The sequence below is a fragment of the Mastigoproctus giganteus genome, chromosome 2 (assembly GCF_048544385.1).
Source record: "Mastigoproctus giganteus isolate SK-2022 chromosome 2, ASM4854438v1, whole genome shotgun sequence".
Taxonomy (NCBI): domain Eukaryota; kingdom Metazoa; phylum Arthropoda; class Arachnida; order Uropygi; family Thelyphonidae; genus Mastigoproctus; species Mastigoproctus giganteus.
Genome location: NC_143576.1, coordinates 22,813,743 through 22,832,091, shown reverse-complemented (window position 1 = coordinate 22,832,091; position 18,349 = coordinate 22,813,743). Strand labels below are relative to the sequence as shown.

The window sequence follows — 18,349 nt, the reverse complement described above, 5'->3', positions numbered from 1 at the left end:
CCCCCGCTATTCGCGGTATCTGTATTCGCGGTCGCTGATTTAATATAAAATGAAACTTAAAAAAATGTGAATTTTAAAGCGCCGTGAACATTTTCCGCCATAAAAAAATGTGGGCATGGCTAAAATTATCTTTCCCGGTCAAAACAGCTTTCAGTGGGTGGGGGAGAGGGGTGACAAAATCGCGAGCGTGGATGTTTCTTGCTAATCCTTGTTCAGTATGTGTTATGCGCTTGTCATGGAAAGTTTTGTCGTTTGCTTTTAATTTATATGCTTATAAATTTATAAATCAATATGCTTACAAAAGTGATAAATCTACCGTTTTGCAGTGTAAAACAGACTTTTTCGAGTGTGTTAATGGCAGAAAGTGACTTATTGTGGGCAAGTTCTTTCTAACCCGTACAAAAATATGGCTACGAATAACCAGGGAAATGTGAAAAGATACAAGAAGGCGATGACATTAGCGAATAAAATTGAGTTATTAGACAAAATTTCTAATGGTGAAAGTGTCTCCTCAGTGGCAAAGCATTATAAAATCAATGAGTCAACGGTACGATCAATCTAGAAATCGGAAGAAAAAATCCACCGTAGTGTCCGTGAAAACATGCTAATTGCTTCAAAAATTTGCTCTGTAACTTGTGATGTTAAATTAGAAAAAATGGAAAAGCTTTAAATCTGTGGGTAGAACACTGAACTCAAAATAAAATTCCGTTAAGTTCACTCATCATTCGTGAAAAGGCAAAACTCCTTTATGAACACTTTAGCGAAACTGGTGATAGCACTGGCGGGATAAGTTTTTTAGCTAGCAAAGACGCTGGTTTGAAAGATTTGTTTGAAATTTCTAATAAATATTACATTTAATATTAAATTGTTTCTTATTTTCATTTCAATGCCATATGCTTGCATTTCACTATTTACTGTCTGTACATAGTCATATTATGAAGGTACATATAATACATACATAAACAAAATTTTAGACTAGTTTTTCTTATATATTTCATACTTTGGAACGGAAACCCTTTATTACTATGGGAGCCATAACTCACTATTCACGTTTTCGGTATTCGCGGCAATTCTCAGGAACGTAACCCCCGCGAATAGCGAGGGGTTTACTGTACAGAGTTTAGTAAGGATACACAGATGCAGTAGATCTTTGCTTTTTACAGAAGTTATGTTCTTGAAAAATATCTGAAATGCAGAAACTAAAACTTGCTTTTCTATGGTGAAGGGGAGAGTTCGGTTCTGGAAACAACAAGTGTTTAAGAACAAGTACAACAGAGCATGTAATATGGTAATAAATTATAAAGAGAAAAAGAGGTTGGGCCTGGTAGATTTTTACCTAAGGCAGAGGTTATCATCACAGAGAATGTTATGGTATGTGATGATGAAAAGGTAGTTGGCAAAAAAAAAAAGTTACCATTTGTTTTACTATTATGGTAATGAAATACAGCTATGTATAATGAAAGAAAAGAATTCAATTTACTTTTTAAACATACACACACATAATCAGACATTTTGGTTAACTCTGTGCTAATAAGAAAATATAAATGGCATATTTCTGCAGTTAATATAAAATCCAGAAAAGAGCAAACACAAATTACAATTTAATTTGTGTTTGCTATTGCTCAACGTAATGCTGGGAAATATGGCTTCATTAGGAGTACTCCTAATGGTTAAGGTATGACCTGACTGCTGTAATGCACTCTGACCTCATTTCTGAAAATCGGTGCTGAATGCCAGACTGGGCTTGTTCTTTGTAGCTGAGAAAGGGTAGATGAGGAAGTAGCCAGATTGATACTTTGGTAGACTACAGTGCCAGGAAGGTTATCAGAATATAACTGAGATCGGGAATTTCTGAGAGAGGAAGAAGTATATCAGAGTAATGAAAGATGAAGAGCTTCAATGTCTCCCTGATAATTACAGCTGAAAGTCATCTCAGGAGAATTCCTGGAATATATTTACTTTCAGTCTCCACCACAGAACATAAACAAATACAGGAGAAATTTTTATCTCCCAGTGGATCAATTCCACAGTCCCCTATACTTGCACTCTCACTATTATTTTATCCTCTGGTTTTCCTTTTTCTTCACCTTGCCAATGAGTTAACACTGATATGACTTTGGTCATATTATAATTTTTGGTCAGAAAGTTTCTTGTACACATCATCCAAAAAAACTGCCTTGTCAACATAATACCCTCTCTTGATTGCATCCCATCTTGTCTATGAGCTTTTGGAGTTTCTCAGTTTCTGCTTGATGGTTTTCTGGTGCTAACTCACCCACCAACTTTACATTGTTATAGCTATGCATCTTAAATTTCTCAAACCATTTCTTTACTAGGCTTAAATTCAGGGAACAGCCTTGCTTCCTTAGTTCTCTGCCTTTCAAAACATTCATAAATAGGTGCTAAAACAAAATGTTTTACCTGGTATGACAAGACCACTATAGAATTTTCTTATGAGTTTGGTACTCAATCCACAAACTTCAAGCTTTTTCCATTTTCTTAGTACAGTATTATTGTCACTCACTAATGTCAACACCTGTACATTGAGCAGAACAAAACTGTTGATTTTTTGTTATTCTTTATCTGCAGTGGGTCAGACATTTTTGTGTCAGTCAACTCTGACACACTGCAGATACACACCTATCTAAAAATGTCTTTCTTCTCTCCCTCCCATGAGTTATTTTGAACTTTTCAGCCTGTACAACATGTAAAATCACTAGTGAACACAGAGGTGTGTCATCACACGCTGTACAGACATAATACACAATAAAGACCATATCAACTGACAGACTATGACCAAAGTAGTCAGCTGTGACACAATAACAGAAGATTAGGAGCCATGATTAAGGGCGAGAAAAAATAACAGAGATAAACTTTAAGAACAGAAAATGAAAATCAATGGCAGGAGAAATTAAGCAGCGCCAAAGGCTGAATGCAAAGCAAATAAAATCAATGTCTGAAGCAAGTTACAGAGTTAAACCCGCACAAAAAAAGTAAAAAATTCACAAGACAAAAGAATTCTGGAAAGGTTGAATTTTTTTTATGAAATACCATTAATAGAGGTAAGAAGAGGAAAATGAAGAAAAGAAAAACCAAAGAGATATATTAGTAACAAAGAAAAAAATAACAGGAATAAGCTTAAATAATAATTAAAAAAATGAAATAAAAACCAGTTGTTGAGGTGGTTAAAATATTAGCTTTTTCAAGGCCTGACTGATTTTTTCATTTCTTCCCAGGCCTTTTTCTCAATCAACCAAAGGTATCAACATGTCAAGCCATTGTTCCGTCATTCATACAGGGTTGCAAATGTCACTCACACAGGGTCACTCATACAGTTGCAGATTGTGAACATGAAATTAGTATACAGATAACAACTTGAAAATACAGTAGAATGTCGCTTATCTGGAATAATTCGAAAGGCTGATTTTTCTTTATGGTAGTATTTGAGACAAATGTTTATTATGCTACGAAAGTATTTCTATCTGTTTTTTACATTGTATATCTGGTGAAATGTTGGATTAGGACTAATTGGTTTTCTCAGAAACCACGAGTGATAGAATTTAGTCATTCGCTTCCGTGAACCCAATTTTCCATGACATATTTTGTTATCTTCATTTCATATTATGTTTAGTTTAGTTCCAGATTCAGTAAGAATAATATTGGCCCGAAACTGTACGATTTATTATTTTTCTCAGTAAAATGTCAATGAAAAGAAATGGCACTGAAATGGGCAGAAAACCAGGAAGAATGTGATATAATCAAATTGATATTATTAAAGAACTTGAGAGATTTAGCATAAAAAAAAAAAAAAGTCAACAAATGAAACAAAAAATGATTGAACATTATTTTACAAAATTATGTTAAATTTTTTTCCACTAAATTTGCAGTAAAATACCTATCCGAATATACTTATGTAAAAGTGCAAGTTTTTGTGTATAAGTTGTTATTATTTTTTTAATTAAATAAATTCATTTTTCTCACACTATTTAAAGTCTTTTTTTTGTTTTTACCTTAATACATTATAACAGAATTTATTTAATTTTACCTTACATTCAATTATACGGAAAATTTCGCTATCCGGAACAGGTCTGACAATAATTATTCTGGATAACTGAGGCTCTACTGTACATGGAACTAACAAATCAAGAACCTCTGAATAGCAAGACTCTATTATCTGTAGATTCTTGCTATTCAGATTCTTGCTATGCAAATCAAATAACACTTAAATATGAATTAACAGTTTTAAAATCTACACAAGTGTCATTAACACCGATATCTTCCATAAGCTGCACCAAAGTAATAAATAAACATATTGATTGATGCCCCACATGAAGTATGACATTACTAGTTTTAAAAACAAAAATAAAAGAATGTGTTATCTGAACTTATTAAGAATAAACTCTTTTAGTATCACCGATCTTGTACAGTTTAAATGCAGTCTGAATACATTCAGTTTAACTGCATGTTAACCTGGTGGTGGTCATGCTGGACATGACAGATGCTGTCCCAAAAAATTTATTTTCTGTTAATTATTGATTCAATTGTGCTAATTTTCTGTATTTCTTAAATACAGACATAAATCAATATCTCCCAGACAGAACTTGATGATTTCACCGTGCAACTGCCTGCTCCTGTTCTTTTATTAGGAAATCTTAATTAACATATAATATGAGGGGGTGTAATATAAGGACTTAATATGAATGGGTGTAAAATAGAGCACATGCTCAAAAATAATGAGCTCACTGTCTCTCCTAAATGTGAGAAAACAACTTTCTCCATATGCCTAGCCATACATGTACTGCCATTAATCTATCTATCTGCTTCCCTTCTCTCCTGCCTTTGTTCACATGGGAGATTGAAAAAATTCCTATGGGAGTGGTCACTTCCCTATGATATCTCTTTTGATGAAAAAAGACCATGTCAACCATCAAGGATATCTGAGTGGAGTGGATATCTTTGATAAGGCTAATTGGAATACCTTCGAACGTCTGGCACAATTTGACATCATAAGAGTCAGCCAGGAGTCTCACATATGTACGATTGAATTTAAGTCTGGTGATCGTGCTGGCCACAGCAGTCATCGGATATCTTAAGTTTAAAGTCACCACTTGAGCTCTATGAGCAGTGGCATTATTGTGCATGAAAAGAAAATGTGGGCCAACCTGCACCCTTGAAAAGTCACACATAAGGTTTGAGTACCTTTTCTCGATACCTCTGCGCAGTTATGGTACCCCTAAGGCCGTTGATCATTATTCCACCTCACAGTACTTCCATCATAAGTGTCCCTTTCTCTGATGTTGGAGGCATAGTACCACATTCTTCATTGTTTCCAGATGAATAATGTCTAGAATCTGTTTGTAGGCTAATACAGGACTCATCAGAGAACAGAACGGTACTCCATTTATTAAGGGCTCCAAGTCTATAGCACAAGGTTCATGGCACCAGTTATAACGAGCTCAGCAGTAGTTTGGAATTAATGGGATACAAACCACTGGCTTCCTTGCGTAGAGTCCACTTGAATTGAGCCTTTTTAAGCCTGGGTAGACTGGACTACAATGGCAGCCCGGTCTACGCAGGGTCCGAAGAGAGGAAGTTGTTCTTGCTCAGCTCTGCATGGGTCACAGTCATCTGACACACACTTTTCTGTGAGGGTGGACGACCCACCTAAGTGTGAGAACTGTAAAACTATTTTAACCATTATTCATATTTTTATGGAATGCCCTCTTTTTACCAAAGCACAACATTTATGTTTTACAGATTTTATTAATTTGGCTAAACATTTACAATCAGCAGGATTTGAGGTGACAAACAATGTCTGATGTTTTTAACTTTTTATAGTCCATTAATTTGTACACACATATGTGAATATATCCTTTTATAGTTTTGATATATATTTACTTCTTTAGATGTGGTAACCTGTTTAGAGGTTACAAAATATATTTTTTGATGTATTTTCTTTATCTTGACTTAGCACATTATGGCCTTAGCTGCTAATGCACCATCAAGTGCCAAATAACCTAACCAAATAACCCAACCAACCTGTTAACAAGCACAGACCATGCTGGGAAAATGACCATATGCTTAGAATATGCTCCACTCAGTTTTGTTACAGACCTATGGAATGGAGTCTAAGAAAATACTAGCATAAAATTGTCCTTACACATGATTATAAACATTCAAATTACCTACTAGAGCATTATGGCCTTAGCTGCTAATGCACCATCAAATGCCAAATAACCTAACCAAATAACCCAACCAACCTGTTAACAAGTACAGACCATGCTGAGAAAATGACCATATGCTTAGAATATGCTCCACTCAGTTTTGTTACAGACCTATGGAATGGAGTCTAAGAAAATACTAGCATAAAATTGTCCTTACACATGATTAGTAAACATTCAAATTATCTACTAGAGCATTATGGCCTTAGCTGCTAATGCACCATCAAATGCCAAATAACATAACCAAATAACCCAACCAACCTGTTAACAAGCACAGACCATGCTGAGAAATTGACCATATGCTTAGAATATGCTCCACTCAGTTTTGTTACAGACCTATGGAATGGAGTCTAAGAAAATACTAGCATAAAATTGACCTTACACATGATTAGTAAACATTCAAATTACCTACTAGAGAAAGGGCTGCATTTATTTAGTATAATTCCTCAAATTCAGTATTTAAGCACAAGTTAAAAATGACCTACCATCAGTCTTGTCCATGTTTGCTCTTGATATGTTCATTCCATTTTCTTTAAGAACATCCATCAGTTCATAGCGAAAAGAATTAACATCTTGTCTTACTTCATTAATATCATCTTCATTAACAATGTGGTCCTCAAAATTTCTTTGCTGGGTGGTGACATAACGCCATACAAGATTTCTCATAACATACTATAAAATAAATAATGAATTTCACTTAAAAGGAACAAGATTAGAATCTTATAATGGAAAAATTCAGGAGGAGTGCATAATACATGTTGGCAATCTATGACACTGGTGCCAAAGGCTGCAAGGAAACTGCCTTATATCATGACGTAATTTAATTTAATTATCCTAACAAGGTCCTGTCTCAAAAGTTACCACAAAGACAAAGGCAGGCCCATATTTGAGTTTAATTTAATGGGAAGCTGTCTACTACTCATCTTTTTTTTTTTTGCCCTTTTTTTTTTTTAATTAACACCAGAAAATGAAAGGTATTAAAACCAAATACATGTAGTACTTAGTACTGTGTATGGAATGAAGGCTGAAAAGACAGAGGATAATGTGTCTGTGAGCTTAGAGTCAGACAATGACTGACTAGTTGCAAAATGTGTTGAGACCAGTTTGGAAGGGAGTTCAGAAATTATAGATGAACCGTGCCCTTGTTAATGAACATCTAAAAGACAGAGAGTGCAGAGACTTTATAAGGAGATGGATTATTAATTAACATGACTACCCTCTCTTATGGAGTTCAGAAGCTTGAAAGTGTCACCACAGATATGAAAACAGTATTCTATGGTAGGACAGATTGGAGATGTAGAGTGGGTACTTGTTTAGAAGAAGAAATGCCAAGAGCAAAAAGGAAAGCCCAGTTTTTTTAATACACTGGAAGCAATATTTGTGATGTGCTAATGCCAGGAGAGATTAGAAGTCAGGGTAATCCCTAATAGATTTATGTGGTCTTGTCTAGAAATATGTGTGCAATCAAAGATAAGCATAGGAACAGTAGACTCTTTTTTGTGAGAAATAAGGCAGAACTGAGTTTTAAAAGTGCAGTTAACTGTTTCTTTGCCCCTTGTAGAATTTCATGGAGATCATCAGTTAAGAAAATGGAGTTGAGGCTGTTTGTGCAAGACAAGGTTTCTGAAACTGGAAAAATGAAATGCAGTGTGCTATCACAAAACTGGATAATATTTCCAATCAGTAGGAGAAGGTTATAAATATAAAAGAGGAAAATGTGAGAGAATTGAGCTATTAGCATTAGCAAAGGCACATGATGCAAGATTACATAGCATCAGCAAAAAGAAAAAAAAAAAAATTAAATAAAAACTTATTTCACCCATCCACTCGCTCCAAACGTTTGTCAAGTTCTGCCTTGAATCTATTTAAGCCATCAACTTCTACAACGACAGATGGAAGTTTGTTCCAGCAATCAACCACCTGCTGGCTAAAAGCAAACTTCTGCACATCTATCCTACAACCTTCTTTCCTAAATTTGAATTTATATCCTCTCAGGCGATTATTCTGAGCAAGCCGACCAGGCTAGCCAGGTAAGTAAAGTGCCTGCCTGGCAACCCAAAGGTCGTGGGTTCGATTCCAGCCTCGGGCTGGATATCACAATGGTGCCGAACCAACCGGTTGGTTGGATATTCCGGCCATGATACACGAAGGAAGCAAGAAAAAACTGGTTCCTTCGTGGTTCATTCGTGTTTTCGTATGATCACATCATACAAAATAAATAAATAAATTCTGAGCAAGAGGAAGAATCCCATAAGCATTGAGCATGCTCAAACCATTCAAGGCTTTATACACCTCAATCAGATCACCTCGCCGGTGCCTAGTCTCCAGACACTGTACTTTGCAAAACTTAAGCCTTTCTTCGTAAGAGCAACCCATTGTTCCATTCACTAATCTTGTTGCCCTTTTCTGTACTCGTTCCAACAGCTCTACATCCTTCTTAAAATGAGGCTTCTAGACCTGTATACAGTACTCAAGGTATGGTCTGACCATTGCCTTATACAAGGGGGATAATCACCACCTTATCCCTGCTAGAAAAATTCCTGTATATCACTGACAAGACACCATGAGCTACTCTTGCAGACCATCTGCACTGCTCAGAAAACTTCATATCTGCCTGCACAATTACCCCCAGGTCCTTTTCATTCTCTACCACTGTCAGTGTGGTACCACAGAGTTGATACGTTACTCTGGGATTACTGCTTCCCATATGTAGTACTTTACATTTGTCAGTGTTAAACTTCATTTGCCACCTCTCAGCCCATCTGCTCAACTTTTCTAGATTCTGTTGCAGCAGTGTACTGTCATTAACAACCCTGCCAACCTTCGTATCATCTGCAAACTTGGACATTAAGCCTGATATACCATCATCAATATCATTTATAAATACAGAAAACAACAATGGATCCAACACTGAACCACAAGGGACTCCAATAATAACATTAGTCCACGAAGAGCAGTGTCCATTGATTACCACTCTCTGTCTTCTTCCACTCAACCATCCCTTTATCCATAGCAGAAATTTGCCTCCAATGCCACACTGCTCCAATTTGTGCAGAAGTCTTCCATGTGCAACAGTATCAAAGGCCTTTCTAAGATCCAAATATATGATATCAAAGTTATTCTTTGCATCCAGTTCCTTTGTGACTACATCATAGTATCCAATCAAATTAGTCAGACAAGACTTCCCCTTAACAAACCCATGCCGTGTCCGAACTATAACTGAAGTCTTGTCCAGATGATCCTGCAATGTTTCTTTAACCAGTGCCTCCATTAATTTCCCTGGAACAGAAGTTAAACTAACAGCTCTGTAATTACCCGTGTCTCCCATTAATCCTCCTTTGTGGATTGGGGTCACATTTGCACATCTCCAGTCCATGGGTACCTACATGTGCTAGGGAAGCTCTCATAATTATGGCTAAGGGTTTGCTTACTTCCTTTGCCACCTCCTTTAATATAACTGGATAGATTCCATCCACCCCAGGTGCCTTTCGTATGTTTATCTTCAACAGTTTCTCCTCCACTTTACTCTCAGTTATTACAAGATTATCTAGCTTACTGCCAGAGTTGAATACATCTCTGGCATTCCCATCACTGAATAACTCCTCATGTATGAATGTAGATGCAAAATATTCATTTAGTTTGTTAGCTACCTGAGCAGGATCATCAACAGTTGAACCATCGATATCAAGTGGACCAATCTGATTCATCCCCTTCCTTCTAGAGTTCACATAAGTAAAGAACTCTTTGCTGTTTTTCTTTGCATCCTTTGCCAAAGATTTCTCGTATTATGCCTTCGCCTGCCTATCTTCAGGAAAGCTTCTGACACTGTTGCGCATGGAAGACTATCGTACAAATTGGAGCAGAATGGTATTAAGGGTAAGTTGCTACAATGGATAAAAGGATGGTCGAGTGGGAGAAGACATAGGTTGGTAATCAATGGGTGCTGCTCTTCACGGACTAATGTTAATAGTGGAGTCCCACAGGGTTCGGTGTTAGCCCATTGTTGTTTTGTATATTTATCAATGAAATTGATGAAGGCAGATCAGACTTAATGTCCAAGTTTGCAGGTGATACAAAAGTTGGCAGGGTTGTTAATGACAGTATGCTACTGCAACAGGATCTAGAAAAGTTGGGCAGATGGGCTGAGAAGTGGTAACTGAAGTTTAACATTGACAAATGCAAAGTACTGCATATGGGTAGCAGTAACCCAGAGAAATGTCCCAAATGTGTGGTACTATACTCAGTGTACTGGAGAATGAAAAACACCTGGGGAGGGGGTAATTCTTCATATATGACTGAGGGGGTCAGTCATATATGAAGTTTTCTGAGCAGTGCAGACAGGCTGCCATAGCAGGTCATGAGGCTTGTCAATGATATACAGGAATTTTTCTAGCAGAGATAAGGAGGTGATTATCCCTTTGTATAAGGCAATGGTGTCAGGCTTGAGTACTGTGCGGGTCTGGAGGCTTCATTTTAGGAAGGATGTAGAGTTGCTAGAACGAGTACAGAGAAAGGCAAAAAGATTGATGAAGGGAACAAAGGGGTGCCTTACCAAGAAAGGCTTGAGTTCTGAAAATTGCTGCATCTGGAGAATAGGCGAGGAGAACTGCGAGGTGATCTGATTGAGGTGTATAAGGCCTTGAAAGGTTTGAGCAGGCTGAATCCTGATAGGATTCTACCTCTTGCTCAGATTCTACAATTGTCTTTCCTCGAACTGAAGAAAGACAGTTGTAGAATAGATGTGCATATATTTACTTATAGCCAGCTGATTGCTGGAGCAAACTTCCATCTGTTGTTGTGGAAGTTGATAGCTTAAATGAATTCAAGGAAGAACTGGACAAACTTTTGAACCAAATGGATGGGCGAAATGGTTTTTTTTTTTTTTTTTTGTTAATGCTGTATAAGCCTTGTATATGTCTTGCATCATGCCTATGCTAATGCTAAAAGTCATGAAAAAGCTTTGGCAGTTATTAATACTCTGAGTGTAAGGGAAATTTTTTTTCAGATATAAATTTTGCATGAGAAATAAATGACTGCCCAGTTCTTACCTGATAACGGTGATCAACTGCTTTATCATTTTCACTTTTGTCCTAAGAAAAAATAAAATGTAGAGATGAGTTGACATATCTAGAAATAAATGTAGTGCATATCATAAATATCCATAATTTTATTAAAATGGGTAACAGAAATCTGAAATTTACTCCTGGTTTACCAAAAATGAAAATATTTCAAAAAATAATACATTTTATGTTTGTTCTATGCAATGACACAGAGGCATCGTACTTGGATTCAAATAAGCAGATATGCAACTTTTTATATTTAGTTTTAGGATTTCTGTGTTTTATTATTTTGGTATTTATAGAGAAAGCAGTACATGCTGACTGCATATTTTGTGGTGGTTGATCATAGCCCAATCACTGACTGATCATAATATAACTTCCCCCCCATGATGAATTTAAACTTTATAATTTGATAATTATTTATTTATTACCTTAGGAAAAATAGAAAATATTGCATTATTTTCAATTATTAAAATGAGTCAAGAAGCCAAATTACTCATGGAGTTATTGAGGCACACTGGCCTAGTACTATAGATCTCTCTTCTAACTGCATGTTTCAATTCTAATGAATTTCAAATTCTGAGTTCTGTAAGACATGATCTTTCAAGGAGTCCACATCTAAAAGTCGTACAACTTTATGAAAGCAATTTAATATCAAAACGAGAGGTTATATCAAAATGCATTCTTCAGAAAAGTAGTTGCACTTTAACAGAAATGAGGGTAATGCTCCATCTTGCTGGAATACAGTTCCGCCAAAGATGCCCTTTTCATCAAATTCAAGAAAAATAAATAATGCCTAATGACATCCTATCTTTCTGCAGTTACTGTACGAGTTTTGAGTACCCTATTAACTCCTTTCTAAAATAAATATGAATCTTTCTAGAATAAATAATCAAAAATTGTGATATACCATACTATACTATACTATACAGCAATTTTTTCATCACAGTGAGGATTTTCAATATAAGCAGGGGGGGAAGATATTTCCATGACCAAATGAAAGTTTCATTGAATTGTCATAATTGGTGGCAAAATTCATCCCATCCATATGATCATTTACAGTTATCAATCGAACAGATCAGATCTTGTATAGATATAGCATTAATATTTGCCTGGTGACTGCTAAAACAGCCCTCTGTGAAATATCTAGGTTTTGAGCAACATTCCTTGTTCAACAACTGGATAAACTTGATATTTAAGCAATTACTGAACAATCTTGAACAGTAATTACAAGTAATACACCAACAGGGGTTGGTGGTGGACCACTTCTAGGGACACTATGCACACTTTTCATCCTTTAAAACTTTTACAAAATGCAATTAGTATTTCAGTGGAGCAGTTGACCAGAACTCTTATCTTTCTATCTCTTCTATAGGTGTTGTGGCATTCCAGCAGAGAAAACAGCATTTTGATTGTAGCCAAGCAGCCAGCAGTCATACCAGATTATCCAGAACCTTAATTCAAGAGACTATAAGAAGCTACTGAAATGGTAGCTTTCTTATAGTCGCTACAGTATATATTCCTCTGCCCATATGTGGCTGACCTAGAGTATAAACAGAAAATATATACTGTAATAACAAATGATAAAGGTAAAACATTCTTCCATTTCTATAATCATCAAAGCAACTAAGTAGGGGACACAATGTTCATCCAATCTGCCATTAGGATTTTTCTATTCTTAAATGCACTAAATATAAAATTAGCATTTTATGAATTGTATGAGTAATTCTTGATATCAAATTTAAAAAAATCAAATTCATCATGGAAAATTATTTTCTGTTCATTTTGTATACAGAAAAATGCATGCTGATTTTGAGGTTAGCTTATCTCAGAAAATTTCCTTCCATTTTCAATGGAAATTTCCTTCCGTTCATTAAAGAATTTCATTTTTGGAAACCTTAAGCTGCAAGGAGACATGCTGTCTCACTGGATTTTGACATTTTCCTTCCTTTCCTATTATTCATTTTCTATGTGTGTGGCCTTTATTTTACTACTTTAAAATTTTTTAAGTCACATATGCAGATATGTACAATCAGTGATGTTATGACAGATAATTAACAAATGGCTTTCATGCGTCAACTTCAGCACACCCCCTGAAAAGAAGGCTGTTTTGCATAGTTTCTAATCTTGTATATCGAAATGCAGCTATTGTTCTTTCACAAGAGTTTTTCACACTTCAAAATATGTCACTTAGCAAATTATTTGTTTCATAAATCAGTAAAACTATAAAAATAACCAACAGCTATTTTTGGCAGCTTTTACTAAAGCAAGCATTAAACATTTTTTCTAAGGCCTGTTTGACAAATCTGGAACAGCCTGGGGAACATCTCATTCCACGTGCACTTCACTAAATTGAAAAAAAAAAATAAATAAATAAACTGATGCAGGCAGAATGCCAGCATAAATTGGATAAAAGGCTTACATCTGGTGAGTATGGGCTTGGTACACCCAGGGTCCTGAGTGCTCTCTCTCTCTCTCTCTCTCTCTCTCTCTCTTGCCAAACCAAAAAAAAACAAAATTACTACCTTCACAGAAAAAAGCCAGATTAAATAGGAGTATTCTAGAACACTGACTGTCAACCATGCACAGACAAAATGTTTTAGGATTAAGCAAAATGAATAAGAAAAAAATGTTTTACAATTATTAAAACAGAAATGATGCGATCCATTGTTAAATAAATAATAATACAATAAATAATACCTGTACCATAAAAATAGTAAATATGTTAATTCTACTTGCTACTGGGTTACTGTATTGGAATGCTAACAAGAAGCTATCATATTTCATTTATTTAATTTTTATCTAAGAAGTGTACATTACAGCCTTCTTATTATACATAAAAATTTTATTATAAATAACCTAACTGGTATCACAAAAAAAAACAAAAAAAAACATATACTGTATATATATATATAAAAAAACGCTGAAAATTTGAGACAGAAGGGGTGCATTTTTTAATAAAGGGCAGAAATTTTTGAAACTTAAAAATTAGCTTTGCTATATAAAACACTTGTTTTATAATTACATGACACAGATTAAATATATCATGTGAATCAATACCTTACAGTGCAGTAATATTTATGTAACAATGGTTGCATTGAAGATTCAGTAATAAGATTATACAATCAATGGACTATGGCATATGAGGCTTTCTATAGGGCAGTGTAAAGACTTAAGTTCCTAAACAAAAAAAGACCTCCAACTACATGAAAAGATCCCAATAACAGTATATTTTTTTTTACTGACTGTGTGAGATGGCACCTGAATACTGTTTTTTCAAGGTTTTCATGTCAACATTACACTCAGTTTATCATCTTCTTTCACAAATGTGTTTATGAAATCTTACTTTGGGCAAATCAGGAGTGTTGCATTATGTACAATCAAAATGTTAAAGAAAATGTGGCAATATTTTTTTTTTCACTTGGAAGCAGGCAAATACCTTCCTATCTAAACAAGCGATGAGGTGAACCACTATACTGTCACAGGGGACATTACCTCACAAATAACATCCAGTATGATTTTTAACACTGATAAAATATCATGGGGAGGGGTTCAAATGGAGTGGAAATCCAGTTTTGAGGCTGTATATTGGTAAAAGGTGAAGGGATGGACAGAATCTTTACGGTGCATAATGAACCAGTGATAACTACCATAATAGCAGGTCTGGGCCTGGGGGGATTGATGTTTGGTTTGGCATGACTGTTAAAGAGAACACAGGGTAGTCCAAGAATCTTGCATTGGGTGTATCAAATTTATAGTTTCATCTCTGTAATGAGCACTTTTCTGCTACTTCTCCATGGTATCAAGATAATTTCAGTGGGTAAAATAAATTGTAATTCTCCTTTTTCTTAAGCAAGAACTTACCTTGTCTGAAGCTGAATGATTTTTTTTCTTCTTTCGAAAAATATGAAGAATATTCTTTACAGTGGGAAAGATGTTAAAAGGAGGAGGCACCGTATTTCCTTCCTCAAAATAATTCATAAACAGCTTTGTCCTTGCAAATTTCCACTCTATGTCAGATCTTTCCTGTATGTAAAGTTTTTATTTAAACTCAAAATAATTTCATAATCAATGATATAGTTTATCAATTTTCAATTCCTTAATTATATAAAGAGGATGATCATAAAGTCGCAACCCATGCTATTTACCTACTTTTCTTAGAGAAAAATATAGTGCTATAAAATTTTTGTAGAAGACAATGTGTATTGTCATATCATTCATACTTTTAGAGTGTCATGCACATGATTTTTCTTCCAACATTGTATCAGTTATGTTAACAACTACTTTAGATTAGAAAGAAAGTATTTGCAGGTGCAATGTATGTTCATAATTGAACATGAGTTCACATATAATGATTGTGAACTCAGGTTCATATAATCATGATATGTTAACATGATAAGTACACATTTCCATATCACCTGGTTCTGCTTAAATTGACAATATGTCATCTTACTGGTAATGTCTGTGCAGTGGCATAACTAGGGTGAGGCAGAAGGGACATGTGGCCTGAGCACCAAATATAAGTTAAAATTTTTTAACAATAAAAGTGTATTTTGTTTTTTGTTATTTTGTAACCGGTATTATAATGAGTAACCAGTTTGAGTACCAATATAAGAATTCAGCCAGAATTTTAAAGAACAGTTTTCAAGGGGTGCCATTTTTTTTATTTGCCCTGAGTGCCATCAACCCTAGGAATACCTCTGTGTCTGTGTGACAATAGGCATCAAAAATGCAATTGATATGAGATCAGTTGCATTTTCATTTCATAACATTGAACTTATATACCAGTTTAATGCACCAGATATAGTATGGATTGATCATACTGTCAGTGGTTTTAGTAGTCATTCAAAATGGTGTCAGCAGCTTGAATGCACTTAAATTTTTTACTCAGGTGGAATGTTAATAGCCAAAATGACAGAATATGTAACTGTTTTACAAAGGCACCATTACACTCTGAAAAATTTGGAGTTTTGTGTACTGTTTCACATCGGCATGTGGTTGGCAATGCTTTTACTCACAGAGTTTTAATAATCATACATTGTTACTTTCATGCAATTTATCATTTGATTAGTGAATGAGGTTGACAAGCACATATTAGTCATCCTAGATGAATAGCACATATTGCATAACCAACAATGAAACATGTGAAGACTTTTCAATGATCACCAGATTTCTTAGAATTCACGGGCATTTATTTATTTTTATGAAAACCCCAAACACAAGAGGTATTAGAACCTACAGTACTTAGTACCGTGCTTGGGCTGGAGCTTGAGAAGAAGAAAGAAGATATTTGTTGATATTAGACTTGAACTTCTGTAGAATAATTTTTAGGAAATATGTATGAAGGAAGGTTGTTCCAGAAAACGGCAGTTGAATGAATAAATGAGGAAGATGAAAAGTTGGTTCTGTAAGTTTGAAGTTGGACAGTAAATGGATGTTGGCTGGTGGTGGCACGTGTTCGGACTGTTTGGAAAGAGAGAGTGGGAATTATAGAAGCCAGTGCCCATGGAAGTATCTGTAGAAAAGGCATGCAGCAGAAACAGTACATCTATGAGACAGCGAGTGGAGAGACTCTGTTAGAGATGGTGAAGACAAGTCCAAGACTTGTCTTCATACTTATACTTATTCTCACCTGACCTTTTTTTTTTTTTTTTTTTTGTTCTTTTGGGACAGTTTAAAGCAGAATATGGCCTAAAGAAATTCAGGAATGAATATTTCAAACATAACCAAGGTAACCCTTTATCATATTTTGAATGAGTTTGTGTTACACAGAAAAAGATCACATTGAACATCTTCAAAGTGGGAATGGAATATTAAAAAAAGTTAACAAAACGGTTGAGTTGCACAACTTTTCAATCAACCTGTAACAGTAATCAAACTGTACACACAATATTTTATTTATATATGTTATCATTATGTTGTATCATCATCATTAGCCATTTTCAAACTACTGCTTAATTGATTAATATTGTATCATTATCGATATAAATTACCAAAAACTTATCTAATATACATATACACTATATGACTAAAATTATAGTCATATAGTGCATTTGAAAATAGTTTTGCAAATACCTATGTATTTAGCTATCCATAGGTATTTGCAAAAAAAGACCTTTAATTCAAAAAGTAATGCAGGGTCATTGGAACACCAGATTAGAACTGATGTTCCAATTCATTCTGCAGGTGTTTAGTGGGATTAAGGTTCAGGCTATAAGCAAGACAATCCAACTTTTCAGTACTACATGGAGCATTTGTGTACTGATACCAACAGCATCTATTTCTGTAGTTCTGCCACTATGCAAGTAGGTTAAGAACTACTAGTTTCAAGCACTACCACCAACAGACAAAACTGAACCAATGGAAACCATAAAACTGCCTCCAACAAACTTCATGATTAAGATGATACATTCTGTCAGGAAGCTCTGAGACGCTGAAACATTGTGTAGCAATATTTATCATTCCATAGCTCCTTTTTGTCACTGCTCTAGAGTCTAAACGTGAAGAATGACACCATCCAAATGCTGTTTCACGTTGGTGACTTTAACATTCAGTGGTAGGGGTAGCACTGCATAAATATATAATACTGTTTTTATGTAACATATGCCACTATACACAAATTTGTTTTGACTCTGTGTTAACAGTTAAATTTTTTGTGATAATTTAAGGGTTTTTTTTTTTTTTTTTTGCTTAACAAACATTGTAGAAAAGGTATAATTATAAGTACTTTTATTAAATAGATTCTTCCATTGTATAATTCTGATTGCATTGTATTATTCCATTGTATAAGGCGATGGTCAGGCCACACCTAGAGTACTGTATACAGGTCTGGAGGCCTCATTTCAAGAAGGATGTAGAGCTGCTGGAACGAGTACAGAGAAGGGAACAAGATTAGTGAATGGAACAAAGGGGTGCTCTTATGAAGAAAGGCTTAAGTTTTGCAAATTACAGTGTCTGGAGACTAGGCACCAGCGAGGTGATCTGATAGAGGTGTATAAAGCCTTGAATGGTTTAAGCATGCTCAATGCTGATGGGATTCTTCCTCTAGCTCAGAAAAATCACCTGAGA

General features: G+C 35.2%; 1 protein-coding gene across 1 annotated transcript in view; it reads right to left on the bottom strand.

Annotated features, from left to right (window-relative positions):
- The window catches only part of LOC150089217 (transient-receptor-potential-like protein), a 127,662-nt gene that overhangs the window by 2,103 nt on the left and 107,210 nt on the right, over positions 1 to 18,349 (bottom strand). Inside the window, exons 11-13 of the mRNA XM_090389904.1 lie at positions 15,146 to 15,307; positions 11,270 to 11,311; positions 6,707 to 6,893 (exon numbers count right to left, since the gene is read on the bottom strand). Of these exons, the coding sequence (XP_090246030.1) occupies positions 6,707 to 6,893; positions 11,270 to 11,311; positions 15,146 to 15,307 (391 nt within the window). The remainder of the gene's footprint in view (positions 1 to 6,706; positions 6,894 to 11,269; positions 11,312 to 15,145; positions 15,308 to 18,349) is intronic.